Source organism: Protopterus annectens, chromosome 2.part1 (genome assembly GCF_019279795.1).
Source record: "Protopterus annectens isolate FY-2018-M chromosome 2.part1, PAN1.0, whole genome shotgun sequence".
Taxonomy (NCBI): domain Eukaryota; kingdom Metazoa; phylum Chordata; order Ceratodontiformes; family Protopteridae; genus Protopterus; species Protopterus annectens.
In genome coordinates, this window is record NC_056729.1 from 1,493,697,276 (window position 1) to 1,493,717,149 (window position 19,874).

The 19,874-nt window shown below is 39.0% G+C and overlaps 1 protein-coding gene across 4 annotated transcripts in view; it reads right to left on the reverse strand.

Moving 5' to 3' along the window:
* The window catches only part of CCDC27 (coiled-coil domain containing 27), a 1,043,518-nt gene that overhangs the window by 634,417 nt on the left and 389,227 nt on the right, over positions 1-19,874 (reverse strand). For all 4 annotated transcript variants that reach the window (XM_044062954.1, XM_044062953.1, XM_044062952.1 and 1 more), the window contains one exon: positions 864-1,025. In XM_044062954.1, coding sequence (XP_043918889.1) covers positions 864-1,025 — 162 coding nt within the window. The remainder of the gene's footprint in view (positions 1-863; positions 1,026-19,874) is intronic.

Sequence of the window (19,874 nt, forward strand, 5' to 3'; positions counted from 1 at the left end):
TAATTCTAGTTCTGTTTGTTTTGTAAATGTGTAGCATATCCAACAGGACTGGATTGGACAATGCCTTGTAGATTAGGCATAGATCGCCCCACAGAAGTCTGTAGGAGACCAAGTGCAGAGACAGGGCTTTGTGGAAGTCTGCATAGGACGTTTTATTTATACACTGTATTATTTTAGTGAGGAAACTCTGTGGTTATTCCAGCTGTTGCAAATACCTGGTCAGGTACATGCAGAAGGGTGCAATGTACTTGATTATTGGTCTAATGAGGACTGTGTATAGTGGGACTATGATCTCATTAAATCTGGATGCCATGCCATTAGTTCCAAGTTGTGCCATGTAGAAGAATTTTCTCAACACCATGGATGCATGGTGATCAAAGTTCAGGTTACTGTTAACCTGAGTTCCTAAGTTCCATACCAATGGGTCTACTCTTAGGATAATGTTATCAATGTGCAACATGCAAGGGTGGTTGTCCCCTCAAAGGTATAATTATGAGGGTTTTTTGTCAAAATAAAAAAATAGTCATGGTTAGAGGATAAGGTACTTAGATTCTTCAAAGGAACTGTGCTAAAGTGAAGGCGTCCGTCCTAAGAAAAGAAGTTAACAATAAAACAGAATGCCATAAGGGTGGATGGAATGGAAGACATAATTAAACACAAAGGTGATTATGGAAGCAATGAAGCATGAGAGATGATGATGGGAAAACAGTAAAGCCTGTTGTAGTCAGTATCTGAAACAACATTGGCTGTGAAGGAAAATTCACTCAAGAGGCATGTGCAGGTGTTTTGTATATGGGCTGGATGTGACTATGAGAAAATGTAGTTTAAAATACATTACATTACATTCTGCCCTCTTTACAGACCTGTGTTTTGATGTCATCAGCATTGCTAAGAAGACTCAGTTGCTTCTGCAGTTCTGCTATATCATCCCTGAGAGTGGAGATCACACCATCTTTCCTTGTAGACTCTGCTTCAAACACAGAAAGTCGATTAATTTCCTCCCCGAGCATTAGCAGGCATTGTTCCTATAAATGAAAAAAAGAAATGATACCATACAGTGTTAGCTGCACCATTAACATTTCTCAGGTCATTACAATCTTAAAATCAGTATAAATTATGAACAAAATGTACTGTCACACTTTCCATATCAAATGTAAATAGCAAACCCTTAGAGATGAGAGTATGTTCCTTACCACATACATTATCAAATTATTTTTAAGTGTCTGATGCAAAAACAGTATTATTTTTGCTATTAATGTTGTTGATAAGGATGGCCCCTGAAAATGTTCTTGAAGCTGAAAACTCCTGACATGACATAATGTAAGATTGAATCCATCATGCCTCACTAAGCAACGCTAGTGTATAAGCATAATTTTTCCTTGCTAAGTGCAGCAACAGGGAAGTTTTACATCCTAGTAAGACAAATTGTGGGTAATGTCTCACAGCTGGAATGACCTACATTGGAAATTAACAGTTGTGATGATTTCTTTGTGAAACAATGATGTAAGCAGCTGCTCCTCTAAAGACATGGTGGATTTCATTACCCTAGATGCTTTGCTGTTGTACACTTTACGTAGTTAAAATGAAAAGCTGAGCCAACAGTGGCACTAAATCACGAAAACCATGCCACGATATTCATATATTTGTAAACTACTTGCAGCTTTAACATCAGGAGCATACAAATAAATGAAATTAAATGTAACGCACAGATTCGTAGGAAGCATGACAAAACACTGTAAAGAAGTAAAACTTTCATTAAAATTAACATTAAAATGCTAACCTACTACCAGGTCTTACATTTCTTCAGAAGTGGTTACTTGTCTTTTCTTTTACCCGATAAATGTAATCTTGCTTTGCTTTCCAAGTGGCAACACACAAATAATGCGTTGGTTACAAACCCTTATGTCACCCAGTGGATAGCCAGCTGGCTCACAGACAGGACCCAGGAAGTTAGAACTGCAGAGTCTACCTCTACAAAGAAGCCAAGTGGAGTCATTCAGAGATCAGTCATGTGACCGCTCCTTTTTGGAATTTAATTCTCTGAAGTCAAGGCCAATGTCAATGGTCTCTGGCTGACTAAATTTGCAGATGATTGCAAAATAAGAGCTGTTACTGAATCGCCCACCAACATAAATGTTCTCCAGGAAGGGATGACACAGATAAAGAACTGGTGTCAGAGTCATGAACTAAAACTAACTTCAAGAAATGCATAATAGTATCCTTCAGGAAGTCATCCACCCCACCCACCAAATCAACAAGATAAACAACATATATTGGAATCTGCTTATAGAACTACGTCTTCCATTCTCTGGAGACTTTATACATGGAATTTTTTACATAGATCTTTTTATACACCTTTGATGATGAATAAAATAAATAATAAAGATAATCTATGTAAGAGATGTAATGTAGAAATTAATGCTGACTGGGCTCATATGTTTTATGACTGTATAAAATTGAAAGAATACTGGAAGTCAATTAATGAATTTTTGCAGGCTCTTTTTACAGATAATTTCATTATTTCTAAATCTCTTATATTATTCAACACATCTGTACCTCAAAGTGTTAAAAAGGTTAAGCTTCCCTTGTTATGGTCTATTCTATTCTAGCAGTGGCTAGGAAAATAATAACTAGAAATTGGATTTCAGATACACCTCCTTCGTTCAATGAATTTAAAAATGTTATGAATATAGTGTGCCATATGGAAATAAACACAATTAGGACTAGAACAAATAGAAAAACATCTTATTTTATTGTATGGGATAATTTACAAAATTTGTTAATTTCAATAGCATGGTATTTTAGTTTAATTAATTGATCTGATTGTAGTGGATGTCTTTGTAAATACTTTAGTTGTTTTGTTGAATATTATAATAATACCTATTTTTAATTACTTGTATAAAATTGTTATGATACTTATATGTTAAAACAATAAACCTGTTTTGAAAAAAAAAAAAAAAAAAAAGGAAGTCATCCACCCCGGTAACTATCATATTGACAACACACCCCTAAGAGTTGACCCAGTAGTCAGGGACTTGGGGACACACAGACAGTAATCTAGCCTTGGACCATCAAGTGTCTACAGTAGTGAGGACATCATTCTATGTTGTGCAACTTATACACAAATGTACGGCATCTAGGTCCATGGAAGTCACTGTTCCACTATATCTGGCATTAACCAGCCCTATCATTGAGTACAATGCCTCCTTTGGTATGTACCTAACCAGGCATATACAACTGGAATGTTCACAGAATACAGGGCATAAGTAACATCCTATGCAGACTGCCTCAAGGCCCTATCAATGTATTCTGCCTCCTACTGGCTGTTGATAGGAGATCTATGCCTGGCATACAAGGTATTGTCAGACCCCACTCTGATGGACCTCCTGCAAAACAAAGAGCACTAGAACTACTCGTTATAAAGGCTTAAACCTTGCCTGTGTTACAAATATGACCTGCTGAAGAGACAGGTATGTACTCCAGAGGCTACTCCTTCTCTGGAACAGGTTCCCCATCCATGTGAAGCAGGGTTCCTCCTTAACCCAATTCAAGTGTAACTTGGACAGATGGATGGGGAACAGTAACTTCATCCTTAGTTTGGCACCTATGTCTCTAATGGACATAGGCAGCCTGTAAATGGTGAAATCTCCCTGGCCCCTGCTTGTAAATGTTTCACCTCCCAAGCCCCTGCTCACACTTATCAAGGGTACCAGAACTTGTCAGAGATTTGGGATACATGGCTAGGCTTAAAAATGCACTTGTGGTCATTAGCCTTGTAAACACCTATGAACCTGTGATATAACCGAGATACATACCATTTCCATCTGTCAATACAAAACTCTTTACCAGTGGCGGCTGGTAACTTCAAATCAAAGGGGGGCGGGCTGCAGGAGACAGCTGAATGGGTGGGGTCAATGGGAATGGGTGTGGCCAAATATAAAGTGGAGGAGCTATGCTCAAAACCACAAAAACTGTAACTTTAATTAAATACTCTGCCCTGGGTGCCAAACCATCATTATGAGAGTCCAATCAAGACAAAATTAAGTGTAGAAGAAAAACATATTTCAAGTCCATTGGCTGTATGACAGCTTACTTAATATCTAGATGGAAACAAAAAGGTTGTGAGGCATGAAAAATAAATTACTTTTTAAATACATTACTGGAATGCTAGTCAAAATCAAGTATAAAAAAAACAAGCAGCACTGAACTCAAACCACTTCTCCTTGTACTCCAGTTCTAATTATAATTTATATTCAGCTTTATTAAAGTAATAAGTAACATGCTGAAAGTAGCAATCTCTGTGATACCCCCACTTGTAAAAATGTTTCTTATCCAAAAAAGACCTGCTGCCTGACAACAACTAACTACTTGTTTCATGGGGAAAACATGATCAAAGTAAAAAATGAAAAGCAAACAGGAAACAAGCTCAACATACATTGCTTAAAGGATTACTGCACAGGATATGGACCACACATGATAAATTAGCATTCTGTTTAGTTTGCAGGTAAAGCTTGTAATGAGCTCTTAAAATAATGTAATCCTGTCCTTTATTACAAATACTGTCATATGCATTTCAATACCCAAGGCTTATATGTTATCTAGTTATGTAAGTATTCTCTACATGGCGACAACAGAAAGGCTTTCAATGTTGGCAATTCTTTAACAGTATGCTTATTAAAACTTACTTGCATCTTACAATCTCAGACAAGCTTAGCAGATGGTCATTAAAGCACTGCTAATTAAACACAGAGCAACAGGTACTTTCTGAATAATAATAAGCATAAATCAACAGTATAAAATATGACAGGAACCAGAACATTCTGCAAAATCAAGGACAGATGAAAAGCCATTGTAGTACTTGTGTCTACCTTGGATGGGGGGACAGTCTGCACATTTACACTGCATAACTGCTCCTTGCCTTGCTTGGACACATCCAGAGTCACTACATGGGGGAGTGGGGTGCAAAAAGTATGTCACAATTTGAAATGTCTCTGGCTGACTGCAATGGCCCTGACACATTTGTCATACCTCTCAACCTCAGAGCAAGAAATCTGGACAAAACCATACATAGAAGTGGGACAAAGGCCCAAAAATAAGGACAATTTTTAAATATTGCTCTTATAAACTTAGAAAGATAATAGAATAGTAGGTCTTGCATTAGTATGAATTTTCTGAAGGGTATGAAATCTGAAACTGAAATGTCTGTCATTATTTTCTAACTTCAGTCTTTTAATGATTTGCCACTAATTTGCCAAAAAAACACAATTTTATGAAAAATGGACCAAAAATGTGATTCAAAAATATAAAATAGCCACACAATACAGCTGGGAACCTGTCAAAGAAGGGACACTTTTTAATATTAGTACTGCTAACTTGAGCAGCTGACAAAATAAAAGAATCTACATGCATTTCTGAAATAAAAATAATCTATAACTGATTATTACAGTTATTTATTAATTGTAAACCCTCCATGTTTTCTTCCAAAATTGCCATTTTGTGGAGGGATTATTAGGGGAAGAGCATTTTGAGCCAAAATCGGGGACAGTTGAGAGGTTTGGATATGCCTAATTCTATAAAACAATTTATTTCCATGTACCCCTCAACCTGTTAATGCAGGAAATCTGGACAAGGCCAAATATATGGGGGGGACATATAAACAGTACTAAAAATTGCTCTTGTATAAACTGAGACAGTTGATCAAATAACAGGTCTTGCTTTAGCATGCATTTTTCTGAAGGTTATGAAGTCTGAAACTCAGTGTCTGTCATTATTTAGTGACTTCATTCCTAAATTTGACAGAAAACCACAAATTTTATGAGGAACAAACGAAAAATAAGAAGCAAAAATCTATTCATTCTGCAAAAATCTGGACAGTTGAGAGGTATAGTTCAGCCAGGGCCGTCTGAGTTTGCTGCCGTTCCCCCCTCACAAAATCATGGTCAAATGGAGCTTCCCCCCCTACAGCCATTCCAATGAACCATTACTTGGCTATTTCACCCATTTACCATAAACACTAATGTGCATACTGCTTTACTTCTGCGATGATTTGGACTTCATTTTTAAGTTTTATTTTGCATTTTACAGTGCAAACACTAATGGATATCACATCTGCTAAACAAAGCAATGCAGTCTCACAATGAGAACATACTTAGCATTAAAACTTCTCTGCCCTTGAAAACTCACAATCTCTGAAACAACATTGAAACCCACATTCAAAGAAAACACATTTTGCCAGTGGCAGATTAACTTTGGGTTTGGGCTGTTTTCAAATCACAGGCCCCTTGCACACGAAACATACACATGCTCTTTCATGCACCTTCCTGATTGTATTAAATTATATTCCTTGTACAATACAGTACAGTTTTAGAGGGTGTTTTAAATTTATTGTTTTTAAATTTTTCCAGTAAACAATGAAACAAAATGCATGCACCAGTAATGACAAAACTGCCCAATTCAGAACATTTCCATCATAAAAGTCTACTCAAACTTCTACAGTCCACCAGTATCAGTACATATGCACAATCTCTGAAGAAGTAAAAGTCATCTAAATAATTCCACATTAAAGAGATTGTAACTAATGAAAAGGTTGCTGCTAGCAAACAACTTTGTATTTCATTGTTTCATCTACAAATAAAGTGCCCATTACCCTTGAGGAATACATTGCCTATCTTACACTAAAAAGATGATAAGCTAGCAATATTGCAATAGGGAATGAATGGCAAACTGATAACAGGTTCATAGTTACTAGGTATCTTCGCATCCACCCCTTTTGCAACTCAGTACAGTATCAGCAATGCATCTATCTACTGTGGGAGTAGAACCTACAGCCTTCTGCATCAAATGCAAGTATACTACCTGTTGTGCTATTAACAATGCAAGCAGACTTAGCATAAGCAGCACTAAACCTTTGCTCCCCTGCAGCTCTCATCTCCTTGTAAAATCTACTCACTCACTTGTATCTCTGAACTTTGCAGCACAAAGAAATCTGGAAAAAGCCAAAGTTTATTGTGGGGGGGCCAAAAGCCCAAAAACCAGGGACACATTTTAAACATTGCTTGTATAATGTTGGAAAGCTGCTAGAATAAAATGCTGTGTTACCACCATACATTTCACTGCCAAGCCTTAAACCCAGGACCCTGTGCAAAACAGTCAGAGCAACAGAGCAACATACCACTATGCCAAATCAGCTGTTTTGTGAAAGAGGAAGACGGAAACTTAAATGGCTACCATTTAGTGAATTCAGTTCTCACCATAGCACAGCTGTCAACCTCTTAGCACAAAACACCTGAACAAAGCCAATAATGGGTGAATACAGCCCCCAAACATTCAGTGAATTCAGTTCTCACCATAGCTCTCAACCTCTTAGCAAAAAACACACAGACAAAGCCAGTAATGGGGGAATATAGCCCCCAAACATATTCAGTGAATTCAGTTCTTACCATAGCTCTCAACCTTAGCACAAAACCTAGATGAAACCAATAATGGGGGAATACAGTCCCAAAAATAGGGACAAATTTCAAATATCCATCTTATACACTTAGAAAATTGTTAGAATAAAAGCTTTTGTGTTACCATGCACTTTCTGAAGAATATGAAGTCTGATATTCAAATGTGTGTCATTTTTAACATTTGTTAACCAGGAAAGTCTGACTTGGAACAAAAGCTAATTTTTAGCAGAGGCCCAGGGAGAAACACTCCAGACAAACACGTGTTTGTAAGATGGGAGGACACTACAGGAAACAAAAACAGGGTGGGCATACAGACTCCACACAGAAGGTAAGGCACCCCAGCCAAGAATCAAACCAGAGAACATGTAGCTGTCAGGCAACAATGCTACCACTGCACCAATGCACTACTGGCTTTGCAAGGACACAAAAATACAGAAACCACAGATTTTATGAGGAACAGAACAAGTATGGGGGAACAATCTGCAACATTTTTACAAATGGAGGTGGGTAGGGAATTCAGGCTTTTGCCACCCGGGCCAAAGGTACAGGGTTCAAGCCTTATTCCCTACCCACCACCATGTAGCACCTGGGGCATTTCACACACACACACACACACACACACACACACACACACACACACACACACACCTACCTGGGGCAGGTCCATTCGTTGCAGCACTAAATCCTTCACAGCTTCGTTCGTTGCAGCACTAAATCCCTCCACAGCTTCATTCGTTGGAGCACTACAAAGCCCGTGAGATGTCCTTCCCAGATGAGACACCCAGCCTGCCGACATTGCAGTCCGAGTCGGATCCCTTTCCAGTGACAGTCTATGCAGTTACAACTGCATACACTTCTGGGATCTCTGCACTTGAATACTTCTTAATCCGGACTGCTCCTGAGACAGTTTGTGCATGCTCCAGACTGTCTCAGCAGCAGTCTAGAAATCGGAAATGCTGCTAGTGCGCATGCGCGAAGGTCCGTTACTTGCAATCATTTTTTTATTTTCTTTCTTTGTATTTTATTTTATTTTATTTCTTTTTTTTACAGCTGGGGGGCAGCAGTCCGCCAGTCCAATTGCATGGGCCGCCCCTGCTCTTTACTCATTTTTGCACATGTGGTCAAGGTATCACTTCAACGGTGACAATCATGCATAATGCTTATCAGGCTGAAAAACAGAAAATGCATATTTTATAAAACAAATAGCAAACCATCTAAATGACTGCCTGAGACTGGCACCTAGCAATAAAGGATCATTTCTCTGTAAGCACATAAAGTATAGCAGCAATTACTTCAAAATACTATTATATCAAGATCTTCAGCTAAAAAATGCACATATAAGGATTTTGGCAATAAAGACACATACACAATGTGACTTATTATAATGAAGATTACTGTAAATACGTCTAAACTAGGGGGTTACAAGTCCAGTCAGTGACAAAAAGTGATGCATTGGCACCTCAATATAAAGTATTTTAGGCCATTATTGCATGTAGAGTGCAATGCAAAAATTCACTATAACACCCATAATGAAAAGAGAGCACAATGCAAAATGTTAGACTGTGGCATTAAAGGCTTATGAACTAAAGCTAATGGAACCATTTTTTGAAAAGTTATATTTCTATCTTCCTTTGAGATTTCATTATGGACATTTCAGCTAACAACAGAGTGTTCAGTTATGAAAATAAGCCTAAAGCTGCAGTTCTAGCCTCAAAGCTCCTTGGTGCAGAACACCTCTACAGTTCACCCCATTGCTGTAGCCGCTTGAAAACATGGCATTCTAGCCACATCAAACTGCAACTTAAAATATTTTTTCTGATGAAATATAGAGGAATTTTACTTCAAAGTTATTGATATCTCTATAAAGACATATTTTAGGTCATTATTTTGCTTAGTGCACTGAGCAGAAGTCCACTTCATCACCCACAATGAAAAGTGATTGCAATGCAAAATGTCAAACTGGCATTAAGGCCACATGAACTCAAGCCAAAAGGTGTGCCTCTGTCTGCCTTTGAAATCAGTACAAACTTTTGAGGTAGTAACATGCCATTTTGCTAGAAACACACATAGGACTGCAATTCTAGCCACAGGGCTTCCAATGCATTATGTTTGTGAGTTTGATTCCACAGCTTTAGCTGCTACAAAGCTTGGCATTGCTGCTATAACATGTTACAATTCAACATTTTTTCTAGAAACATAGTATTTTTACTTTTGAGATACTGCAAACTTAGTACATAGGTTCATAGGTGTGTACTAGGCTAAATGCCCTGGAGCCTTTACAAGCCTAGCCCATAGGATTACCATGGCATCGTGCTACCCAACCTTAGTTCCCAGTGCCTCTGTCGAGTAGAGCCACTGGAGTGATCCCCCGGGATGAATTTTCTATTTCCCATCCATTCATCAAGATTTATCTTGAAGAGGGCCAAATAGGTGCTCTGACATATATGGGGAGTCTATTCCATAGCATGGTGAGTCTCTGAGTTATGAACGTGTCCCTCCAGCACATTCTGTTGATTGTGGAAATGAGGCTGAGGTCTCTGGAACGTGTGGTGCGGAGGGATTGGGATTTCTTTAAATGTATCATTTCTAACAGAGCTGGATCAGACATGGCTTGATAATCAAGCAGAAATTGCCTCTAAGTAAGCGATATGAGACAGAGAACAGTTGGGAGTTTTTTGAGTCTGTCCATATAGGACACGTGTTTAAGGCCTAGAATCCTCTGTGATGTACTTTTGCGGCCTCTCCAGTTGTTGCAGGTGTTTAGTGAGATACATGCCAAATGGGGTACTGTACTCGATGATTGGCCTAATGAGGGAAGAGTAGAGGGAGACAATGATCTCTTTCTTCCTGGATGTAAAACTGAGTGGGGAATGGTATCAAAAGCCTTGGCCAGATCAAGGTAGGCTGTATGAACCACCTTGCCTTCATCCACAGCTCTGGTGACTGACTCAAAGTAGTCAACAGAGTTGAGCAGGCATGATCTATCCTTCACAAAACCAAACTGTGTGGGATCCAGAGTTTGGAGATTCCTTATATCCTTGTTTATTCATGTATATTCTGGATATTAGCTTTACTCAGCCTTTTTTTGCAGAAGCCAACAGCCTTCAGGTGGAAGCTAAACAAAGTACCAGACTAGCAAACAAAAGCTCTCTGAAACCCTGGCTTTACTACTTGTATATACAGTGGATATAAAAAGTTTACACACCCCTGTTAAAATGCCATGTTTTTGTGATATAAAAAAATGAGACCACAATAAATAATTTCAAAACTTTTCCCACCTTTAATGTGACCTATAACCTGTACAATTCAATTGTAAACTAAATCTATTAGGGGGAAAAATATAAAAAATAAAAAACATACAATTCACTGGTTGTACTAGTGTGCACGCCCTTAAACTAATACTGTAAGAAGTCATCTGTCAGACACTTACAGACAGTTCACAATCAAATAAATTAAGGGACTTGTAAAAAGGTACTTTGGTAGAAAACTTACAAATGCTGTCCCAGTAAAAATTGCTACTTTTCAGAGACTATACTACCTCTGACTGTAAAAGAATCATATAAATATAATGGTCAAATAGCTCTTTGACAGATCCTGTCCCCCCAACAAACAATATCAACAATCAGAAGTGATCCTGAAACTACTACTTGCTTTCATACATCATCTGCCCCCAACATTTTGTGCAGAGGTGAATTACTCCCCATAGTGTTAGACTGTGACAATGCAAGCCTTCTGAAACACTGACTTTGCTAGCTGTATGTAAGATAACAGGCCATATGTCAGTTTCACAAAGATAGCTCGCATTAAAAAACTTCAGGGTCTTGTAAAAAGGTACTCTGGTATAAAACACAAACATATTATCAACTATTCTTGTGCATAAAAAAATCCTTTTTGAATACATATATTCAAACACATTACACAGCTACAAAGACCCCAGAGGTTCTTAACTAAAAAGATCACCAAAGTTGAGGCCCTCATTTACCCAAACAGGCTTGAAACTTTATCCTTATATTTTGTCTTGTATAGACTCCTTTGCTGTATTTTATGTCCACCATTCTGTCTTACTGATAACTCAACCCTCCTTAATTCCCTACACTTCCACAAAACAAATGGTTCCACCAGCACTCAAACTAAAGGCTTGAATTTCCATCAATATACAAATAGCACATCCTGGAGTGACAAATGAATTACTTAGTGCTTCCCCCATCTCTGGAACATGATACATAAAAATCAGACTGATGCCCATTCCTGCTTTAAGGCAAAAGTTGACAATTAGATGGGCACCCTTAAATACATCCAGTCCTGAAATGTTTGCCCCTCCTGGAGAAAGGAGGTACCTTACGAGGGTGGGTGTTGACAAGAGCTATCTCTATCTAGTATACTCTGGAATCAGTGAATCTATAAATATGTACAGTGGCCAGCAATTTTATTTTTTTTTTTCTGATCATAGTAACAAGGCATGGGGAGCCAACCCATGAACCAATAGTCAGCTACTTTCACACTGTGGGTTCTACCTGTGAGCCAGTTTGCAAGCCACTTAGTGATATAGGGATTGATGCCAAGCTTAGTGAGTTTTTCATGGGTAGCCAACCCATGAACTGTTACTACTCAGTATATGCACCTATGATCGGTTGCCCTTAGCAACCAATCACAGTGCTGAGTTGGCAGTCTCTAGTCACTTACTACTATGATACAGACTACTATGCCTGCAGTCACTTGCCTTTAGTAACTAGTTCATTCTGGAATTGGTTTCAGAAAACAAAAATTCTTCTAAGGGACTAGCATAAGAAAAACTCTGCTCAGATTCAGTAACCTGAGAAATGAAGACAGAAATTGTTCCCTCAAAATCATTTCCCCACTCAAAATAATGTGAATCTTCAGAAAATGAAGGATTCTTTTTTCTCTTGCCACTAAGACCAGAATGAGTATGGGTTAAGACCCTGAACTAAGCCCTTTGGAAAGCCCAATAAATCATTCTTGTTTATAGCATCACAGGAGGTTACTGGGCTAATGGCCCTACAGCCTTTTTAAGCCTAGCCATTCATGCCCCAGTTTCTCCAATCATCAATGCCCAAAGGACTAGAGGATCTGGTATATGCCTGTGCCTTAGGACACCTTACAATCTGCCTCTGTCAATAAAATATACAGGTGATAAGCAGGGATGAATTTATGATTTCTCATCCATTGGTCTAAATTGCATTTGAATAGGCTTAGGTAAGAGTTCCACTTCACATGAATGGGGAGTCTGTTCCAGAGAAGGTTTAGATCCCTAGACTGGATAATTCTAGTGCTGTTTGTTTTGGAAATGTGTAGCACATCCATCAGAGATGGATCACAGAATGTCTTATACGTTAGGCATAGATCACCCCTGAGTAGTCAGTTGGAGATGAAGTACAGGGACAGGGCTTTATGGCAGTCCGCACAGGGCGTGTTCATTACACCCTGCATTCTTTAAGTGAGGAACCACTGTGGCTACTCCAGTTATTGCAAATGCCTGGTTAGGTACATGCCAAAGGTTGCACTGTACTTGATTACTGGTCTAATGAGGGCTAACTATAGTGGGATTATGACTACCTTAGATCTGCATTCCATTTATAAATTTTGCCATGTAGAAAGATTTTTTTCAGCACCTTGGACACATGGTGATCAAAGTTCAAGTTACTGTCAACCTGAGTTCCCAAGTCCCTCACCACTGGGTCTTCTCTTAAGAGAGTGTTAATCAATGTTATAATTTGCAGGGGTGATTGTCTTTCCTAAGGGTTTAATCAGCATTTTTATCTTTGGATTGAGTTTTAGGCCATGGCTCTGGCATCAGTTATTTGTCTGTGTCAGACCCTCCTGGAGGATATCTACATCTTTGGGGGTGATTACACCAAGCTTAGTCATCAGCAAATGTGGTCAGCCAAAGCCCCTCTACATTTTCCTTGACTTCACAGAAGTATATTCCAAAAGAGGTCCCAGTACCTAAAGTAACAAAGACAGGAAAAGCTAAATGCTTAACTTTCTGCTTCTTTTTAATAGAAATTTCCATAGAAGCAGACCAACTCCTGGCAGGTACATCACCACTTATTTATTTATTTATTTTATTTATTGACATTTGTTAACCGGGTTTGTCCAACTGGGCTTGTGGCCCATTTTCAGTGGAGACCCAAGGAGAAAAGCTCCAGTAATACATTTTAAAACAAGTACAATTTTAAACAATATTGATATAATAGCAGTTATAGCAAAACGATTCACATATGTTGGGTTACATGCATAAAGTTAAAGTTGCATTAAAAAGAAGCTAAGTAACAATTTTACATTGATATAGTTCAATAGGTCAACAATAAACATTTTTTGTTTGTATAAAATTGTGCAAATGCATAGTAGACACATTGGAGAGAGAGGTGTAATAAGGTACTAAGTATGGTCCTTTTGAGGGTACATAAAGGGAAGGAAGACTAGGTAGAGTCATGGCAAGGGCAGGTTCTGGAATTGAGAAAATAAGCTTTTAGTTCATTTTTAAAGTGTGAGGTGTGGGAGACTGAACTTAAGACAAGGGGAAGTTTGTTCCAAGCATGGGCAAGGGAGTGTTTGTAGAGTAGTTTGCCTACTGACCTTTTTGGGTGGTACATATCAAGTAATTGTTGGTTAGAAGTACGAAGGGTCCGGGATGGAATGCAGATTGAGACTAAGGAAGATAGAGATGGACAGAAGGAGGGTTTATAAAGAATAGAGTGTAGCAAATGAAATTGATAAGATAGCAGAAACTGGGAAAGTTCAAGCCATTGATGAGAGTTTAAAGAAAGGTAGTGGTATGAGTTGTACGGGGAGTTAGTAATGAATCTGACTATTTTATGGTAAGTCTGTTGCAGTTTGTTTAGAGTGGAGGCCTGGATATTGGTAAGAACTGGGGTGGCATATAAGAGGGAGGGGAGGAGGAGTGCCTGGCCCAGGGTAAATCTAGATTCAGGGGTTAGGAATTTTTTGTTCCGATATAGCAGACCTAGTTTCTGTTTTTTTTTTTTTATACATTGGAGTATGTGTAGGTTGAACTTGAGTTTGTCATCAATAATGACCCCTAGGAGTTTTGTGTGGGTGTCAGGTTGGATGTTTGTATTGTTAGAAGATGTAATAAAAAAGGAGGTTTTGTGATGAGAAAGAGAACGGGGAAAGAAAAATAGGAGTTTGTTTTTTTTTTTGGGATTTAGGATCAATAGGTTGTGAGAGAGCCATTGTTCAGTGGATAGTAGGGCCTGTTGGGTCAGGGAGTGTAGTTCAGGAATGTTATTTGAGATGGATATAAGTGTGGAGCCGTCGGCATACTGAATAAGGGAGGAGTCTTTACATGAGCTGTAAAGATCATTGGTAAAGATGTTAAACAAAAGGGGTCCCAAGATGGAGCCTTGGGGAATACCAGTGGAGATGGGAAGGAAAGGTGAGGAGGATGAGAGCCACTTGACAGATTGTTCCCTGCCAGATAGGTAACTATAAAACCAGGCATGTGTGGAGGGAGATAGGTGGAGATTTGAGAGTTTGGATAGTAGTAGAGGATGAGAGACAGTATCGAAGGCTTTGGGGAGATCTAGGAAGATACAGGACATGAGTTTATTGTTGTCTAGGGCCTCTGCAATGATTTGAGTGAAGGAGAGGAGGGCAGTGGTGGTGCTGTGGTGAGGATGAAATCCATGTTGGGTAGGGGTAAGTAAGAGGTGTGTGAGGAGGTGATTGAGAAGCTGTGAGTGAATACATTTTTCTAATATCTTGGAGAGGGGGGACAGAATGGCAATGGGTTGGTAGTTTGAGGGGTCATTGGAGTTTCCACCTTTATGAATAGGGATAGTGAAGAAAGATTTCCAAAGGGTGGGGACAGTTGATTCCAGAATAGATCGATTAATTAGTATAGATACAGGATAGGCAATTGAGTCAGCAGCAAGTTTGAGGAATGTAGGAGATAGATTGTCAGTGGAAGGAGAGCAAGGTTTTAGCTTGAGTAGTACAGATTTGATGTAAGTAATGGGAACTGGCTCAAAAGAAAACAAAGTTGTGTTAGTGGGACTTGGAGAGGTGGGTGTCGAAGTAGAGTTTGGCTTAGAGGTTACTAGATTTTGGATGGAAGAGATAGGGTATGGGGAGGGATTACAGGGCTTTCCAGGAAAGAGGATGTTGTTGAGAGTTGACCAAAATTTTCGAGGATTGGATTTGTTGTTAAGCTGAGCAGAGCTATAGTATAACTTTTTGTCATTAGTTGTATGTTTTTTTGCAAGGTTCCTCGGTTGCCTGTATTTTTGAAGAAAAGGTGGCTGTTTAGTTTTAGTCCAGCTTTTCCAAGCATGGTCTCTTTGTTTCATAAGGGACCTAGTCTCTTTGGAGAGCCAGGGAGCATGGTTTGATTTTCCTCTGATCTTCCTAGAGGGAGCTAAGGAGTTTAGAGCATTCATGAAGATGCTATTGAAAGTGCTTACAGCATAGTTTAGGGGGAGGTGTTTTAGGATGGACCAATCTATGTTGTGGAGAATGGAGTTAAATTGGGATGAATTGAAAGTCGATAGTTTTCAACAGTCTTTGATAAGGTGGGGTTTAGGAATATGGGAGTAGTGTCTTAAGATGGTGGTAGGGAGATGATCACTGAGGGAGTCAGGTAAGGTGGTGGGATTGTGGTATTGATGGGGGAAAATTGGTAAGGATACAGTCTATGATGGAGCTGGAAGTGGAATTTTTATGGAAGCAAGTGGGAGATGTTATAAGTTGGTGGAAGCTGTGTAGGTGGACACTGAGGTGGGGGGAGTCAGTTGTGAGTTTGGACCAATCATTGTTGACATCACCAAGGATAAGTGTCTCATATGGTATGTTGTGGGAGAACCAGGATAGGATGTTTTCAAGAATGGGCAGATTGTTACCAGGAAGAAGGTAGATGGAGGCAATTGCAAGTTTTTGTGGGGATTCAGATGGCAGTTAAGGATGATGATTTCAGCTGGGAGGAAGTCAGGAATTGGGGAAGGGTATGGTGAGAGGTTAAGAATGTTTGAGTAGAGGATGGCCACGCCACCACCTTTTTTTACAGGTCTATCAGACCGGAAGATATTATAACCTGGTTGGAGTATTTCACTATTTGAGATTTGTGGCTTGAGCCAGGTTTCAGATAGGGAGAGGATGTGAGGGGTATTGAGAGCTATCCATGAGTGCAGCTCAGTGATTTATTTGCTTGACTCTGAATATTCAGTGAGTAAATAGTTAAGTATTTGGATGGAGATGACTGTTGTGACTGAGGTTGGTGACTGTTAGAGGAGTAAGATGGGGGCAGTGTAGAGGTAGTTTTGGGGAGAGAAGAGGGGCCAGGGTTGGGATGGATGTCTCCAGAACAAAGTATGTTTTTAGTGAGGAGAGAGTCTGTAGTAGATGCTAGATGGAGTTTGTATAGTTTTGTCTTAGCTTTGTGGTAAGGTTTAAAAACCTGTATTATGGATAGTTTATACAGACTTGAGGTACAGGTAATAAAGAGATTAGGGGAGATAGTAAAAGATGAAGTAGTTGGATATATGTTGTATGAGTGAGAAGTTGGTGAACATAGGAGTGGGTCAGAGAGATTGGAGTGGTAAGAGGTGGAGATGGAGAGAATAAGGAGCAGTGTAGAAGATATTAGAAAATAATACATGTTGGAATAAAATATGGTCAGACATAGGTAGAGAGACAGTGGTATAGAGAAAGTGGTGTTGACAAGATTGACAGATTAGTAAGGTGGTTGTGACAGTAGGCAGGAAGTGGAATTGTAGTGGCTAGTGGGACAGGAAGGGGAGGGATAGTTAGGTATAAAAGTAATTATAAGGGGGTGGGTGGGAATGGGGGTAGGTCAGTGAAGTGAGCCCGAGCGTAGCGAGGGCGAACGGAGCGGGAATAGCACCCTGGTCAAGATGAAGTCATAGAAACAATCAGAGAAAGATAGTGAAAAGCTAGCTTGAGAGACAAGGATATAAAGTTTCTAAAGGTATAGTCATCAGAAATAAAATAAAAAGAAATAAAATATGAGCAGAAGTAAGCTTACAAAAGGACACTGGCCACAAGCTACACAAGTAGATTTACTTGAAGCAAACCTAGTACTGTATGGTTAAAATAAGCTACAATAGAGAGGGGCTTTGGAGGGGGAGAGAGAGAGATATTACTAGCAGCTAAAAGCAGGGCAAAACATAAAAAAACATTAATATGTAAGAGTCTGAAGACAGTAAAATAGGGCAGGTGCACTAGGAAAGGCAATTATGAGTGAGGCTAGAAATGAATTCAGGGAAGGATAAAGTACAGAACAGGAAACAGACATACACAGAAACAGTATGATGATAGTGGGTAACCAAAGAAAACGGATAGGAGCTGCTGGTGTCTGCTTTTCATGGTGACTAGCAAAAAAAAAACACTGTAAATTCTTGTTGTGCTTATAAAGTCTAGCATTAATTAACATATTAGCTTATGTAGTAGTTATTTACTGGGACACATACTTCAGTGGTATTATTTTAAGCTTAGAATGGTGGCTTCCGAACAGATAGTTAGAGATGCAGGGTATCTGTTAAGGTCCTTAAACCTGTGTTGCCTGTACTGTGGCCAGGAGAAAACTGCAGGGAAAAATCCACTAGGACTACATTACTTATGAGAAAGTAATTCAGGAAAAGAGCGAGAGACAAAAATACCATGGGTAGAGAGAAAAAAATTAATACAGGTAGGCAGAGACAGTATACCTAGCATTAATTTCCATTGTATGAGTGTCTTACACACATAGCTGGTGACATGCATCCCTGTCTGGCTAGGTAGAGAGGCATTCCCTTGCTCATTACTCTGAGTCTAACCAGAATAGCTCCTTGTGGAAGGTTTTTCGACCAAGGAAACTTATCTACCCATCAATGGAGAAACACTAGCCAACTATCAATCTTCAAAAGCCTGCAAGAAGAGCATACTTCGGCAGCAAGAAACCTCTGAAGGGCTTGGCACACAAACTGTTGATTTTCTCTAGCTCTGCTCAAGCTGTCAATGGTCTTGGCACATGTAAGGTACCCTTAAGCTTTGGAAGCTGGTCGGCTATTATATCCTAGGCAGAATATAACCCATATAGGTAAAGCTACTGATTAAATGATAAACATCTACTGTTATGATAAGTTTATTTACATTACTTTATTATATTCATCATTAGATCATTGTTGCAGTAGCATATACATTGGGACAATTGCCAGCAACTCTGATTTTTGCTTTAAAAAATGAAATTCTGTTTTCATGAGATAAAATCCAGTAATTATTTCTGTGTTTTTTTAACTATAATTTTCAGTCCTTATGGTGATTTCATTATAATTTTCTTCTGCATCAATATATACTGAAAATTAAACAGATTCTAGGAACTAAACATTAAACAATACAAGCTGAGAATATTATAAATATGAGCAAAAATACATCTTGTGGAGAATTAGGTCTCTGGCCTAAAATGTTAAATACCACAAAAATGCAGCAATTTTTCAGTTACCAGACAGTCCACATTTGTAATTTACAGGTATTTTTCCTGAGAAAAAAATCAGTCTCCCTGATGACTACCAAAGCCTATAGAGGCAGGGAGGAACACAGAGGATCAGAATCTAGGAATTCTTGGAGAACTTATCAAGTAAAACGTGTTCTGGCCCAGAAAAAAAGAGTCAGTCTTGTAACGTTTGGTGAAGGTGTAAATAGATGAATAAGTACCTGTCTCTAGAATAGTTCTAGAATCCATCCATTTCCAAAAGGCTTTACATGTAGCTAGTGCTCTAGTACAGTGAGGTTTAGACTTCTAACGGGAGGCCTTACCATGGTGGAAATGAAAAAATGGATGGCATGGGACAACAATTTACGAACAGTTATGACACTGGTTGTCCTATTTTTTTTCCATCAAAAGAGATGAAGAGCTGATCTAAGTTCTAAAGTCTTTTGTTTTGTCAATGTAGTATCTCACTTGTTATACAAGATGAAAAGTAAGGTGTACAAAATAGTAGTGTAACCAGTACTACTGTATGGTACAGAGATCTGGGCAGTGAAGACAGAACAGTTGAGGAAGCTAGAGGTAATGGAGGTGAAGTGCCTGGGATGGGTGGAAATGCACACAGTGTTACAAATGAAGAAATGATGACATCAGAGCAGGCGCCCAAGCAGCTCGAATTGAAGGTCAAACAGTACATATTGCCTGAAACATATGTGCAGGAAAACAGAACACAATCTGATGATGAAGATTTGGGACAGGTGGGAAGAAGGCAAGAGGAAATTATGGCATCCAGCAAAGAGGTGGATGGAGTGTGTAAGAGAAGAACTGAGACAATCAAGACTGACTGTTGAAGAAGGTAAGACAGTAGCACTAAATAAAAAAAGAAAAGGTGACAGATTAAGCAACACCCTGACCGTATGTAGAAAAACAGGGAAAGGGGTTAAAGATGATGATGATGGAGTCTG